The sequence below is a fragment of the Typopeltis vanoorti genome, chromosome 19, assembly GCF_054136105.1.
Source record: "Typopeltis vanoorti isolate ZY-2024b chromosome 19, IOZ_Tvanoo_1.0, whole genome shotgun sequence".
Taxonomy (NCBI): Eukaryota; Metazoa; Arthropoda; class Arachnida; order Uropygi; family Thelyphonidae; genus Typopeltis; species Typopeltis vanoorti.
In genome coordinates this window covers 67488169-67505565 of record NC_143567.1, presented here as the reverse complement: position 1 = coordinate 67505565, position 17397 = coordinate 67488169, and the positions used below count along the sequence as shown (strand labels likewise).

Genomic DNA, 17397 nt, shown 5'->3' with positions numbered 1-17397 from the left:
CTCATTCAGTACTAAGGAAATTGAAATGTCAGTGAAATGCATCTTTCCTAAGTGAACTCTCAATCAGTGCATAAAAGTAATTACTAATTACTTGGGCAGCGCCCATGTCTTTTAAGTAGTCCATACTAAGGCAACTCGGGGATGCCAAGGATTGTATTCTCCTAAGCTCTTAGGTCAACTTATGAAACTTTCATGGTTTCTACAAACATTCAGCTTTGAAATAATGTTTGAAACACACACTGCACTAAAGCTAGCACTGTAATATAGTGTATCTACACAACCACATTCCTGTGACATTAATGTAAAAGTTGAAATGCAAAATTTTACTATTAAATATAAATCTCGAAGAATGGTAGTTGCGTCTATATATCTAATGTAACCTTAGTTTGATTTAAAAAAAAAAAAAAAAATAGTCCAGGTCACAATGTCCAAAAAAACTAAGCATTAAAATTGCATATATTCTAAATAAATTAATAAATCTCTTCTTACTTTTCAACCAGAAACCCTATCTATGGTAGTCCTGTATTTCTCTCCTTTCAAGAAGAAAGTTTTGGATATCACAAAAAAAAAAAAAAAAAAAAAAAGGAAAACAATAGGTGTAAAAAATTATTTTTACTGGTGTAAAATTAACTTGTTTTGCAAATATGTAATTAAATGAAATATTACCATCTCAATATCAGTTATCTCTTTTACATATCAGTTCCATTAGCATATCCAATTTGCAGCTGCCGTAGTGCAATTGGAAGAATAGCGGAACATTGTGCCCTTCGATTGGAAAAGACCTGGGTTCGATTATTGTCGTGACGAGGGGAATCCTTATATGGGCTTTTTCAGTTGAAGGTGAGTTAACCGATCTCATATGGTGGTAGCAGGGTTTTTTCTCCCAGAAACTCTGGTTTTTCATCCCGCATACAGACGAATCAGCCTTCAGAACACATGCAATTTACAGACAAAAAATACTGCTGTTGGTGAGGTAGTAGTGTCATAGTTGGAGAACTAAGTAGTAGTGGAGAGGATGAGATGTATTTAGCGAAGTAGAGTAGCCCTCCCAACGAGTCCTTGGACTCCCTTGAGGTGTCACATAATTACTAGATATATATATATATATATATATATATATATATATATATATATATAGTAATAAAAAATGATAAAAATATTCCTTAGTCAGCTCACAGTTATTGATGTACTATAGATTTATGATTTATAACCTTTTGTGGGAGGGAGACATAACTCCAAAATTCTTAGATCACATCAGTTACATTATATTACAAAACAATTCAAGTTTTCCTGAAGAGGAAGCTCTGCCTGTCAGTCCTAGTGCTTTCAGAATTTTAGGACTGACAGGTAGAGCTTCCTCTTCAGGGAAACTTGAATTATTTTGTAATACAATGTAACTAATGTGATTTAAGAACTTTGGAGTTATGTCTGTCTCCCTCCCACAAAAGGGTATAAACCTATAGTACATCAATAACTATGAGCAGACTAAGGAATCACTGAATTCTAGACAGTGGTTGTTGTGTGATATTAATGTGTTGATCAAATCCATTAAATCTTCATATTACCAATAAAGCAGAAAGGCCTACAATAAAATAAAAATAATATAAGTACCAAATGAGGTGTGTTTACCATAAGAAATAGTTATAAAGGTTTAGTAATGACCATCATGGAATATCAATCAACAGAAATTACAATATGCAATAATGGAGAACAAAGATCTTTAATTTGAACGTGGCAGAAAACCTCACAGAAATATGCCACAACCATAGTGTAAAAAAGCAGTTATTTGCTAAATGTATTTACAGTGAAAATGAAACAATGCATGTCTCTCAACCTTGTTAGAAAATGGAGAAATTTTCATGTTAAATAACAACTAACAAAATCCAGAAAAGGCCCTATGAGTTAAAATTTTTGCTTTCTAACTCCAGTTCTATAATCTAATAAAATGGCTCAGTTTTAATTAAGCCTCAATTTTCCCCTCTCTTCCCTCTTAATGTGCATAAAGGTAGTAAAACCTGTAGTGCATCAGTATTAATACCTTGGTTGGTAGAAAATTAGTTAATCTGGAAATCCCATTTCAGAGATCAAACACATTCTACCTACCACTTCACACGGTGATGAAATTCATTCAAAAACATTTTATTCATCTCAATGGTAGGATTTGAACCCACGGCTTGTTAAATTGATCATAGATATGCTATCTGCTCAGCCAAAACGTACAATAATGATTGTAATAAGAACTATGAAGCAGCACAAACCCACAACTTTGAAGCACATATAGAAACAGCTTTGGTCAACTATTATTGTCTGATTCTGAAGATAATGGCAGACACTTGCTTCTAACCTTTAATGTTAATGGAACCACAAAAACAAAAATGGTCTGATTGCATTAACATTAGAAATTCTTAGAGATTTTTATATCACTGAGAAACACCTCGATGAATGAATAAAGTATGATCAAGCTACTCTTGTCCTTTATGAAACTTGAATGATATTACTCTCGTCTTACCAGCATCTTGTTGATTGGCTGAACAGATACCTTATCTGCTACAATAAAAAGACTGCAGGTGTGAATCTCACCAAAAACAAGGATGTTTGTGAATATTTAGGTTGTAGATGAATTTTGTTGGCTGGTGTAGGATCACTACCTTGCTTGAAGGCCTCGAGCAGCTTATAAAGTACCATGTTGATTTCTAGAATAGCAAGGTTAGAGATTATCTAATCCTTAGCCCACATATGGTACTAATAATAAAGTTAACTGGTAATTAGCTTAAGGAATTAATGCATATAACAGATATTAATTAGCGCAAAGTTTAATAATAAAGTTGTACAGTTTTGAAATTCTTTGTGAGTTAAAGTTGGTGAGAAATACAGTCACTTATATAATATACAATGAGCCCGGATAATAGTGTTTATCTAATTAATATGACTTTCAGGAGTTGACATTCACATGTCAACTCCTGAAAATGCATTTTTCCATAGCATATCAATATACCATATATTCCGGCATACAAGTCGACCCGGTGTATAAGTAGATATTGGAATTTTTTTTTAGTTTATTTGAGTTTTTATAGTATATTCGTGGTATAAGTCGACTTGAAAATTTCTTTAAAAATAAAAATTATGACAGTTTTTAAGTAAAATTTTATACAGGCGTCAACCACTAGGATCATAACTGCCTTTTTAGTCATTCTATTCTTTGTTTTAGCAAAAGATATAAAATACCTAGTTGACAAATAGTGAACTAAAGTGCAATGGTTCCTTTTAAAAGAAAATATGACGTGAGTTTTAAGTGCAAAGTGATGAAATTTGCAAAGGAAAATACTAACTGTGTTGCTGCACGTCAGTTCGGAGTAAACGAAAAACTAGTTCGCGATTGGAGAAAAAAATGAAACTTTAATAATGAAAATGCCAAAAAAAATGTGCGCATTACAGAAAGGAATTTATAAGTGGCCTATTCTGGAAAATAATGTTGCGGATTGGGTTCGATAAAATCGCCAAAATGGACTCATTATAACAAGAAATAATATTCGTTTATTTGCTTTGAAATCGATGCTAAATCTCATGGAGAAAACGAATACAATTTATATGATGATATACCAGAAGAAATTACAGAACCATAGTAAATGAACTTTTCATACATTCAGAGAGTGAAAACTAAATTTTAATTATGTAGTTACCTACCTATATATATATCTTATATACCATAAGATATAATGATAAAATATACAAAGAGCCAACAAGTTTCACTAGCCACTGTCTAGCATTTTCAAGGCTGTACTGGTGTGAAAACAAATGCATCAAGTTACATGAAAAACATACACTTTAGTAACTGCTAGGCCGTTACATTTATAATTCGTGTTTGATGGCGTGCATGCATTTGAATACTTCAGTCAGAATCCAGTACATGACCATGTGTTGTGTAGTTTTTGGCATATTGTAGTTCTGTTAAACTGAGAGAAATGATGAGATTTTTCCATATGTTTTTAAGAATAATACCTTGATTTCTATTTAAATTATTGCCTGTGCATCGCACCACAGCTGCTTCTTTGAAAGTTCTGTGTCTGTAGTCATTCTCGATGTAAGGCATAGAACTATTAAAAGACAACCTCCAATGTGTTACGGTGTCCCAATGTGTCCACAGCTGTCGTTCCATATATTAATTCAGTTTCCACAAAATTGGTGAGAATGTTAAAAGCTCATAACATCAGAGTGGTTTTTAAACCAACTACCATGATCAGACAAATCTTAAGATCACCCAAAGATGAGGTACCTTTCTGCAAATTTCCTGGAGTATATGAAATTCCATGCACATGTGGCCTTTCTTACATTGGTCAGACTTCTAGAAGTTTTGAAATAAGACAGAAGGAACATGTGAGGGAGGTCAATCACAATAGAATCATTACATCTGGTTTAGCTCATCATTTCTCAACATCAAATCACGTTATAGATTGGAAAAACAGTTCTATGCCTTACATTGAGAATGACTACAGACAGAGAACTTTCAAAGAAGCAGCTGTGGTGCGATGCACAGGCAATAATTTAAATAGAAATCAAGGTATTATTCTTAAAGACATATGGAAAAATCTCATCATTTCTCTCAGTTTAATAGAACTACAATATGCAAAAATCTACACAACACGTGGTCATGTACCGGATTCTGAGTGAAGCATTCGAACGCATGCACGCCATCAAACACGAATTATCAAATGTAACGGCCTAGCAGTTACTAAAGTGTATGTTTTTCATCTAACTTGATGTATTTGTTTTCACACCATTACAGCCTTGAAAATGCTAGACAGTGTGAAACTTGTTCGCTCTTTGTATATTTTATCATTATATCTTATGGTCTTTTAGCAATAAAAGTTCTTAATTTTAATACATTAGACCAAATATGTACATTTAAGTTCACAAATGTAAATAATTTTTTCTGTAAATAAATTTGATATAAGTTGGAATATTTTTACTTATTTACCCTCTCTGTATATTGCTAATAAATTTAACAGAGTATGATACGTACTAGTTTTTTCTTGGAAAGCAATCAATTTTTGACCCAGCGTATAAGTCGACCTAAAAACAGCATTGAAAAAAAGTACTAAAGTACTTTTTTTCAATGCTGAAAAGTCTACTTATACGCTGGAATATATGGTAGTCATTGAAGGGGCATTTGTGGATTAATGAATTTTTCTATTAGTACAAGTATAATAGTACTAAAGTACTTCGTATTTCATCTTATGATAATACAGAAACTGATTAATTAATTAAACACAAGTCAAACACCCAAGCTGTATAACCTTTTTTTTGTAACCCATTAAAGCAATTAGAATAGTTTCTTCAGTAATTTATTTAGTAATAACTAAAATAATTTGAAATTAAAACATAACTTTATTTACAGCAGAGCTAGAGAGAGAGACCAAAGGATAATGGAGTATGTCAAGAAATAACAGACATGTTCTTCATTAAATAGTCTGCTTTTCAGCTATAATACATAAAAAACATTTTAAAATTACCATAACATAAAACTTAAATATCACTTCACTGATTTATTTTTCAAATCAAAGACTGTTCAGAATATTTCTCTTCAGTACAGACCAAATTATCGTTTCCATACAAATTTTTAATGGAATTAGGTTATTTTTTTGTAGAACACTCTCTTCCAAACATCACCTGGTTAGTTTAGTAAAATGGTGAACACAGTGTTATTTATATGGATATCTCTAGCTTTGAATTAAATATAAACAAATTGGCATGTCTATTATTACATTCTAATAGTTTACATATATACACAAAGTTAACTCTCATTGTATGTGAACTGTGTGTATGTGTATGCATGCGCGTATATGTGTGTTATAGTAAACCTGACTCACCATAAAAAAATTAAAATAAAATTTTAAAAAAGTACTAAAAAAAAATGCCATTTTAAAGGAAATTCAGTATAGCAAACTTTCCTCTACAACTATTCCTTTGGTCCCTACAATATGCTATAGTGAAAGTGACTGTTATAGCAAAAATATTGATAATTTGCATCAATATATTAATTATGGATTAGGAAAGTTAGACAAGAGAAAATTACTGACAATTTTAACCTCACCTAATTTCCCAGGCCACTTCCATTCAATGTGCAACTGATTTGAAAATATTCTTTCTTATTAAACATATTAATTTGAAATTCTTTTCAAACTTATCATATAACTAAATAACAAAAAAGGGATGACTTCATGATTCTCAATTTATGGTCCTCTTTCTTGAAACTATAAGCCCAACTCCATTATTCAGAACCAGAGTTGGTCAATAAAAATACCTGAAGTAAAATTTTGTGCCCAGCTCTGGTCAGAGCTTTACATGCTGGAGTAAACTACAAAATAATTTGACTTCATTGTCCCATATATAATTATAAAATCAAGAATTTTTTTTAAAAGACTTTGCTATTGCATATAACATATTTCATTAACAGAACTTTATGCATCTACAAACAAAGGATTTTATTCTAATTTAAAAAAAAAAAAAAGAATTAGTAGAATAGCAATAGAATAGCATTCCAACCATTCTTGATTCACAGGTGATTAGTTTTTAAGAACAATGAAATTTAAATACTGCTGATTAAGAAATATATATGCAGTTATGTCTCATTCAAAAGACAATGTTAATTTATTTTTCAGTTTCCAGCCAATTTAATGTTCTTTTCCTATTCTATATAGCATTTTCTAACACACACACATACACGCTCATAAAAGCAAAGCTGCCATATAAGATAAACATTTATGTCGCATAAGGTATTGTAGACAATTTTGTTTTCCTCCCATACAAGATTATATATAGCTTGGATATCAAGATATACTCTTCTGCTTCTTTTAGTGGGATACTATTAGCAATGCTAGCATTCAAAGATCACTAATTAAATAAAATTGTCCTACTTTCCTTAAATATACAACAAAAAAATTAATTTCAAATTTTGCTTTAGCATACATAATGAACTGCCAGGAAGCAATATTTGGATAGGGAAATATTTCCATCCCTTACTACATATATTCAACTTTATTAAGTATAAAATCATATACTTTCTATCTTATTTACGTTTTTTCAAATCCTCAAACCTTTTGGTCAAGTCATCAAAATCTATATCTTCTTCAGATTCTTTTCCTGGTTGATCAACATTGGAAAGCATTGTATTAGGAACTGAAGGCAACTCAGGTAATGTATCAACAGGAAATTTTGTTCGTGGTGCAGGAACAGGTTTAAATTCATCACCAGGAACACCTGCTACATTGAAAGGTGGAATGTCTTTGCTGTCTACTACGCTTTCATAAGGTGGAGCCGGAGTATCTCTGAACCCAATTGTTGGGTATGGTCCACTGGGTGGAACTGATGGTAGAGGAGGTGGTCCACCCATTGCTTCTTGAGCCTTCAGGAAAAAAAAAAAAAAATTCATTACATCATAAAAACATTACTAAATATTAAAAATATACTATTTAATTTATGAAATACAGAATCTATATATAAAAAAAGTAATTCTCACTAAACACACATCTAAATAATACAATTTTTATTGTTGATATCAACTTCACACGATAGGTCTCAATGCCTGTAACACAACAGTGCTGCATATATGTGGAAAAGTGGTTAGAGATAACAACAGAATGTTAATTTGTGTTTCCTGATGATCTGGGAGTTAGTTGTACCCAATGGGGAAGGTTGTGTGAAAAAAACTGTTCCAAGAGATAGATGGAATGAAGAAAAGTTGGTTTCATAAGTTTGGAATTGAACCAGCAGTTGCCCATGTTTGTACATGAGTAGATGAAAACAGAGGAATGGTGGTGGTGGTGGTGGTGGTGGTTAGTTCAGTGAAAGTCTTCTCAGTTTTGAAGAGAGTTACACTCCCCACTGCCCCTACATGCACTTTAACAATGCCTCCCAATGATGGCACCTTAATTTCATTCTGCTAGTGTTGGTTTCCTCCCCCCCCCCCACTAGCATGGGATTATTTAAGTAAATATTAATAAAATGACTCCAAGGGTGTGAACTATAGGAACTGAAATTCCAGGATGTGAAGAGGTGAAACAAGTAATAACTAAGTTTTTAAGAAATATAAGGGTTAATAATATTTATTCTTTCATGCCATATGATGAAAGAAATTTTTACCTTTACCATGTGGAAACCAGGTTAGAACAGTAAAACACAGAGATTTCCAAATTAAGATACAGAAAACAGTAATGAAATCCTTATCCAGACATTCTCAAAATGGGATAAAATCAGTAACATATGAAAAAGTATCTCAAGCTAAGATCCTAACAGATTATTTTTTGGTAAGGTTACATTCACAATGGACATGAAGATGCCTGTATCAAATTGTCAACATCAGTACAACTCAAACCTTCCCACGAAGAGTCTTTGAACTCTGTGGAGATATCATCATCATCATCAAATTCCTGCCATGTACCCTCAAGGGGTGTACAGGATATAATAGTACTACATGAAAAATTTACATCATTACTAACTTCCTATCTACAATTTTCCTCCAAATCAGTCTGTTACTTGTCAAGACTCCAACATTATCAGATCTTATATTTCTATTGTCTAAGGCACTTTGAACCGTATCAATCCACCTATGTCTTGGTCTTCCTCTGGGTCATTTTCCTTTCCTCGCCCATTCTGTTTAAGTGATCATACCACCTGAGATTAGCTCTGCTAACGCATTCCTGGATGCTGACAATGTCAAATTCTTTCCTAATATCCTCGTTTTTAATATGATATTACCATTGATGTCATCTGTTCATGCCCCTAATCTTTCTCAGAACTCTCATATCTGCAGTCTCTAATCTTTGGTCAAGTGTTTTATTTCTGACCCAGCTCTCAGATCCATAAGTTAAAACTGGTTTAAATGCTGTCTTATATACAGCTAATTTAGTGTTCCTACTAATTCCTCTCTTATTCCATATGAATTTATTCAATTGACTTCCTACCATACCACCTTTCTTGATTATGTTGTCTATTTCCATATTTAATTTACCATCTTCACTAAATATCGTGCCAAAGTAGCTGAAATGTTTTACTAGTTCCACAGGTTCTCTGTTCACAACGCAGTTGATTTTTCAACGATTCTGCCTATTTTCATTGTCTTTGTCTTTTTATTGCTGACCTTCATACCATATCAATTAAAACAGTTATTCAATTTAGTCAGGGAATCTTGCAGACTAGTTGCTGATTTATTTAATAAGTATAACATCGTCCGCATAAAGCAAAGAGCTGACATTAACAAACCCGATTTTGATATCATGTTTAATACCACTTTCCTTCATAATGTGATCCATATAGATAATGAATAACAGAGGGTATAATGTACATCCTTGTCTCACAGCAGAATTAACATTAAACCATCTTCCTGTACTTCCTTCAATTCTAACTGCTAACTTACAACTCAAATAAAGACTAAGTATTGCTTGATATAATGCCCCATTGACACCATATAACTGTAGCATTTATTTAAGTTAAGGGATATTACATCCCATATTGTTTCTTCATATAATTAGAAACTGTAGCATATTGAATAGCTTCTCTCTTGGCACCTTGTCATATGCCTTTTCCAAATCAACAAAACTTAAATACGGATCTTTGTTATATTCCCATGATTTCTCAACTATTTGTCGTAAAATGAAGATCTGATCCTGACAGCCTCTATCTGACCTGAATCCAGCTTGTTCTTCACCAAGCTTTTCTTCCATAATTTTTCTCAACTGTTTCTCAAATATACTGGCATAAATCTTACCAGGAACACTCAGTAGGGAAATACTTCTGTAATTCTCGCATTCAGTTTTATTTCCCTTTTTATATATGGGTACTATTAGAGCTTTACTCCAATCATCAGGAATTCGCCCTCTGTCCAGGCATTCTGAACTATGCAGTGCAGCCACTGTAAGACTTTTATACCACCATACTTCAGCATTTCTGGTCGAATATCATCTATTCCTGCTGCCTTTCCACATTTCAAGCCTTTGATGCCTTTTTCTACTTCAAATATGGATATGTATTCCTGACTGCATGCCTGGTCGGTGTGTTTTACCACTGTGCTGTCATCACTGCTTGTTTCATTTAGCAGTTTTTCAAAGTAATTACTCCATACTTCAATGAGATCTTTTTTTTCCTATTTTCAGGTCACCTTTATCATCTCTAACTCCTTTTACAGCACTCTTTCCTCCATTCCTAAGCTTCTTCAACAACCTCAGAATATTTTGCCACCTTCTTGATATTTATTTTCTATATTCTTGTCAAAGTCCTCCCATGACTTCTGTTTAGCTAGTTTTACACAGTGTTTAGCTTTCTTACATTTGTCTCTGTATTCTCTAAGAGCACAAGCTGACTTATTTACCAGGAACTTTTGATATGCATTTTTCTTTTCCTTCACTGCCTCTTTAACTTCCTGTGTCCACCATGAAGTTCTAATTTTTCTATTCTTGCAAACTTCACCACATGCCTCTAGCTGAATCAATCAGGGTTTCTTCAAGGTTTGCCACTGAATCTCCAAGGTTTGGCTCCTGTTCTCAAACTCATTTTTTCTTCAATAATCTTTGTGTATTTTAGTCTACAGTTCACATCTGAGAGCTGCTCAACTTTTTTTTGCTTTAAAACTTTCTTACACGTTATTCTTTTCAATATGAAATTGAATTTTATCCTGCTCAAGACTAAATATTGATCACTTCCAATTTCAAATCCTCTGTACACTCTGGTGTCCTGCACCAGGGAGAAAACATCACAATCAACAATAACATAGTCTATGAGACTTTTCTTATTCCTTGCTTCTTCTCTCCATGCGAATTTGTACAAATTTTTATGTTGGAACATGATGTTAGTAATAACCAGTCCATATCCTAAGCAGAAATCCAACAGATATTTGCCATTATCATTAGCTTTGCTCTTTTCTCCATTTCCCAGAATATTTTTGTATATCTGCCTATCACTTCCTACTCTGCTATTTAGATCCCCAACAAGGACCAACTTTTCCATTTTCATTGTGTCAGTTGCTTTTTCTAAAGCCTCAAAAAATTCCTTCCCTTCTACCTTAGTAGAATCTTCTGTGGGACCATAGGCACAAATAAGTCTCATTGTCCAGTTCCCCATTCTCATATTTGCCCACATTACTCTACTTGAGACTGACTGCCATTCAAGAAGATTAGCCTCATATTTTGTGTTGAACACTATGGCTACCCCTTCTTTTCCTTGATTGTCATTGCCTGAATATAACATTTTGTATTTAGGGCTCAGAAAGATCTCACCAGTTTTTATCTTTTTTGTTTCAGTCATCCCTATTATGTCGTTCTGGTACTTATCTAATTCCTCAGCTAGCTTCATTTCTTTGCCATTCAGGCTTCTTATGTTGATTGATAGTACTGATCTTTAACTCTGGTGATGTTGAGTTGGGGTTTGTTTTCAGATTTGTTCCAGTAGCTGACTTTTTTGCTGTTTGCCCTGGCAAAAACAACGGGGGCCTTGTTTAACCGGGCAATGTCCCAGCCGGCATGATATTTTTTATTTTGGTTTAACCAATAAGAATACAATCTGGTCGGCTAAATCCCAAATTGCCATTAAATCCTAAATCCCATCCTTGTTCATTCAGTATCCAGGTAGATACCCAACAGGGTGCACCACGAGAAGGTGAGGATTGGACATTAGGTCAGAAGCCCCGGTCGGTTTTCCACATTCCTTTAAAGGTATGTTGAGGTCTCCTCTCATTTACACAGCTATTTTTAATAACTATCTGGGGATGCAAAAGACAGTGCCTGCATTGTGGTTCATATGATCATTTGGGTGACAACGACTCTAAGGTAAAATGTTTTAAGTGTATGGAAATCAGACATATTGTCTCAAATCCTGTCAGAAATGTGAAAGTTCTGAGCATTGCATTACTACTTGCTCTTTTAGAACTTTTGCTGGAAGTATTTGGAGTATTGGTAGAGCCAATTAAAACAGCTTATAAGAATATAATTTCTCAGAAAGTATGATTTACTTTGTAACCATGTTAAAACAAAACTTTCTACTACAAGTGTCAGAGAGAAATAAGGAAGAATTCCAAAATTTTCCAGTTTAGTCTAGTAAAGAGGACACTTTCAAACAAACTATGCTTGGTACAGCCACAAACAGTGTGCGAGAACATTAGTCAGAAATTATCCCAAAAATTCCAGGACAGCAGGAGCCACTTTCCTTATGAAATATAAATGGAACATTAAATTAATAAGAGTAAATCAAGTATAACAAATGAACAGATACACGACAAAATTCAAACAAATGAAATTATTACACAAAGAGAAATAAGAGAAGTGGAAACAGAAAAGCACGTAAAACACCTGAAAGAACTTAATATCCACACAATATCATCATAAAAAAAACAATTAATTAAAAAAATTGAGGATAAACAAAAAAATAATAATAATAATAAAAGATGAACTAAAAAAAATGAACACGATCCAAAAGAAGAAGAAGAAGAAATAAAAAAAAATATAAGGATGAAGACAGTTGTGGATTGTCAAATTACGATTCCTCAGGCTAAGAAGATGTAAAACTGTTAGACTGTGGTTATAGTGATTATACGCTCAGCATGCTTGTCGGCTACACCTTCTGTTATACTACATACTTCCACTACCCTACTTTGTCTTTGTTTTCTCTTCACTTAATTATCGTTAATGGTCAGCTGTCTTAACTATGGACTGCCGCCATCTACTTATTTCTATGATATCTTATCATCTGTGCTCTATAGTAGGAGTCTTAAACTCAAAGGGCCAGTCAATTAGATGTATATCAGACACGGCCCGTATTCAATATTATTCTGTGAACCAAAACATAAACTAAAAAAAAGAAAGGCTCTTACAAATGCTCTTTTGTTGCTGGGCCTTTACGACTTACGAAAACAGTTACACCATCATTTAAATTTATAACTATTTTTATTTTTAAATTTTAAAAATATAACAAGTTTAGAAAATATAAGTTCAATTACATTTTATTCATACTTTAAAAAAATTATTTAAATACATAATTTTGACTTACAATGACCTACGTGACAAGTAAATTCCATTCAGTGTTGCCAATATTTGATGATAGAAACATGGTACAAAGAATTGTTGTAATAAGTTTTCCTTTTGTTTAAAGCTGTCATAAAACATTTAGAAGTTTAAACTTTTTCTGTTTTAATCTCTACAGGATGTCAGAAACATTGATTTTTAGAAAAGAAATCATTAAGGTCGGGGGCCAGATACGAAGCCTTTGCAGGTTGTATCCGGCCCGTGGACAGCCAGTTTGCGACCCCTGCTAACAAATTTATTTGTTTAACGACTGCACCAGTTAGACTATATATTGAGTGCAAGAGTATAAGATCTTAAACCAAAGACAAAGCAGATATCATTTGTATTCCCTGCTTATATTATTCTTACTTTAAACTAGTTGTGGCATAAATTATATAAACTTCTATTATGCAGGTTCAAATTTTTGCTCCTTTCATCTCTACCCTTAGTTAAAGATAACTCCTCTACTATCATCAGCACTCCCCCACCCTTTCTATCTTGCCTATCCTCACGAAAAATATATCCATCCTTCTTTACTTCTTACATCCATCCTTACCTCTGGTCACTGTCCTATGCTATTGGTCTCAGCTAGTATCCACGCTTTCCTTTCAACCAAACTGCTCCATTAGCTTAAGATATATATGTGCAATGAAATTCTTAATTTATGTTCTCCAAATCATAAAGAATAAAAGTTATAAAAACATTTTAATCATTTTATAAATATTTTAATGTTATTAGTCTGAAATACCTTATCAGGTAAAGATGGATAATTAAAAGGCTTTGCTACTGGTTGGATTGGAGGATGAAAATCTGGAATAGGACAAGCACCTACATCTCCAAGAATAAATCCAGGTTCAGGAGGTTGGGGTACTTCATCACTATTCAGATCAATAAGTCCATCATCCATAGAAATTTTAGACTCTTCTCGCATTACATCAGGATCTGGTTCATATGTAACATTATGGCTTCTAGCAATTTCTAAATAAACAAAAATTGCATTAGATTTTTGCAAATGCACATCTAGAACTGATTATGAAAGAAAGTTCAATTTAGCTCACCTGTCACTTGCAGTAAGTTAATTCTGGAGAGGAGATTACTTCAGTAAACTAATTACAAAAATAAATGTATAAAAGGACAATTTAATGTTCTGCATTTATTCATTTCTGTATTTTCTAAATTCCCTTACAGAATACAAAGAAAAATATGTATTCATGGAAAGATTTTTAAAAAAATTACTAAATTCCTATACAGTGGTAGTGGTGCCTTGGTTAACGACGGTAAACCGTTCCAGGATTACCGTCGTTATCCAAGGCGTGATTCTTCACAAAATTTAATTGAAAATCGATTAATTTGTTGCAGCTCCTCCCCACAACCATAGTACATATTAAAAATGCAGATAAAACTCATTTAAAATGTCATAAAAATATGGTAAATATCTGTTATTTATTATACAGTATATGTATTTGCTACAAAAAAATTAACATTAATAAAATAAATTGTTCATGAAAACTGTTTTTAATTATCAATCACCACCAGAAGGACAATTGGGCTCACTTCAGAGTTTTTTGACAAATGGACCTGTAAAAAAACATGTCTAGGGTTGTTTGCTTCTGTCTCTTTTTTAAAATGTTTCTGAAAAACTGCATGGACTTTTCATTAAATAGATCTGCAGTTCTGATAACCTCAGATTTGTTTGGATTCCATTTCATAGCAACATTTTGAACTTCCTCCCACTTTGCCAAAACATTTTTGATTTCAGCAGTCACAATTGTTCTTTCTCTCCATCCTCATCTTCAGATGAAATTTTCATTTCCTTTTCTTCACGTTGCTGCTTGAAAAGTTTCTTTTAGCTCGTCAATAGTCAGTTCTCGGTCATGCATCTCCAATAATTCTTCAACATCTTCTTCCTCTACTTCCAAGTTAAGATCATGAGCAGTTGTCACAATATCCTTTACAATTTGTGTCCTTCATCTCAAGTTTCTTCATTACCAAAGGAAGGACACAGTTTCCTCCATGCTGCTTTGAGACATTTCATTGTTACTTCTTGCCAAGACTTTATATAATCAGCCTAATTTCTATGACAATGTTGAATTCTTCCTTCCAAAATTTTCTTAGGGGGGTTATGTTGGTAGCCTCACACGTTTCAAAGCACCTCGTAAAAAGTGCCCTTGTGTAAAGTTTTTTAAAATTTGCAATTATCAGCTGATCCATAGGTTGAATCAGAGATGTAGTCTTGGGAGGAAGAAAAATCACCTTGATAAAATCTAATTCCTCTGGTAGCTTTCTTGTATGCCTGTTGGATGGCCAGGTGCATTATCCAAGGTTAAAATGGCTTTTATAGGCAGATTGTTTTGCTCAAGATAGGCTTTGACAGTTGGTCCAAACACTTCACGAATCCAGTCTCTAAATTCTATTCTTGTGACCCAGGCTTTGCTGTTAGACTTCCACAAAACACCGAGATTGGATTTAGAGACATTGAACTTTTTGAATGCTCGGGGATTCTCCGAGTGGTAGATTAACATTGGTTTATGCCCAGGAAGTATTTTTTCTTCTTTTGTGATAAATGTCCTGTTGGGCATTTTCTTCCAAAATAACCCAGTCTCATCACAATTGAAGACTTCTTGAGGTGGGTATGCTCCTTCTTCTATAATTCTTGTAAAGCTATTGACAAATTTATCTGCTGCTGCTTTGTCAGCACTAGCTGCCTCTCCGTGTCTGACCACACTATGAATTCTTGTTCTTTTTTTAAGGTTGTCAAACCAACCTCTGCTACCTTTGAAATCATCATCATCTACCTCAGAACTTGATCCCGAAGTCTTCTTTTTCAAATCTTGATAAATCTGTTTAGCTTTCTGATTGCATTTTGAGATGTAGTATCGCCCGCCATTTCTCTTTCTTTGATCCAAATTAGTAATAGATTTTCCATTTGATCAAAAGGAAGTCCTCTGACATTCAACCTTGAAGTTCCCTTAGCTACCATAAGTTCTTCTTTCTTAGCCAAAATGGTTGATATTGTAGAATGACTGGTTTCATATATTCGAGCTAGCTACATAACTTTCACACCTTCATGATGCTTTGCTATTATATCTTTCTTCTGTTCAATAGAGAAATTTTTTTTTCCCCTCACTAGCTTTCTTTTTGGGACCCATTTTGTCACACAGTAAAAAAAAATTCACTCTATAAAAAAAAAAGATACGCAAAATACGGTATTATTACAAATTGTACAACACTAAGACAAGGGGTACAAAGACATATCGTCACCTGAAAATAAAAGTAAAAGTTCAAAAAAAAAAACTTTTTGAAATAAAAGTTAACAGTTAAATTCGAAACCTGCAATTTTTCGACTTAGTGCATTTTGCTTGTAAGGTAACGATATTAGATACAGCACTTACCGTAACATACGCTGATTAGCAGCTTATAGATACAACGATTATTATACAGATGATATTTGATTTTACCTTTTGATGGCGAACGAACAGTGACACGCACCTGCAATTTATTGTCTATATGAACAACACATAAAAATAAATGTTAAATACTCATTTTCATTTATAAAACGCATTTATAACCACAAATCTTAAAATAAAACACAGTACACTACAAGAAAAGAAACAATAAACAGAAAACGTAAACAGCTGGCTATGATGGGTCAAACATATCTGAGCTTCACAGCTATGCCGCGTGGCTGTTCTCTATTCGACAATGTCTTCCAGCGCGTGGCTGAGTGCGATCGGAAAATTCCAGTTTTTTAGATCGGATATAATCAAGAGTCATTAACCAAAGCCTGTGTCGTTAACCAAGAGATTTTTTTCTTACAGCCACCCGTCGTTAACCAAGTATCGTTATCTGAGGCTGTTGTTAACCAAGGCACCACTGTATGTAACTTCAAAGGATGTACAGGACAATATGATAGTAATAACGTAAACTTTCAATTCAGTACTAACTTCCTATTGAAAAAATTTCCTTTATATAAGTCTTTGTTTTCCTTTAAATGAGCTTCGACACTGTCTCCCTCTTCACTAATATTCTCCATAAAGAAACAGTAGACTTATTAACTCAAAAATTTCAATCTGATATTGTTGAATTATTCAAATTTGTTATTACGTCCGATTACTTCACTTGGAAAGAAAAAATTTACAAACAAGAGGAAGGAACAGCAATGGGGTCTCTCTTATCACCAAACTTAGCAAACCTGTTTCCAGAATATCTTGAAGAAAAAATTTTCATGTTTAAACCCAAACCAAAAATTTGGCTACGATATGTCAATGATGTCTTTGCTGTCTGGGATCATTCCGAACAAGAACTATACCTGTTTTTACTAGATAAAATAAGCCTTCTTCATCCTAGCATC

At 33.3% G+C, this 17397-nt stretch overlaps 1 protein-coding gene across 1 annotated transcript in view; it reads right to left on the bottom strand.

Moving 5' to 3' along the window:
- Positions 1-1330: 1330 nt before the first annotated feature.
- Positions 1331-17397, bottom strand: part of LOC150096211 (IST1 homolog) — a 47171-nt gene continuing 31104 nt past the window's right edge. The window contains exons 3-4 of the mRNA XM_090408785.1: positions 13795-14024; positions 1331-7402 (exon numbers count right to left, since the gene is read on the bottom strand). Coding sequence (XP_090264911.1) covers positions 7067-7402; positions 13795-14024 — 566 coding nt within the window. The 3' untranslated portion in view covers positions 1331-7066. The remainder of the gene's footprint in view (positions 7403-13794; positions 14025-17397) is intronic.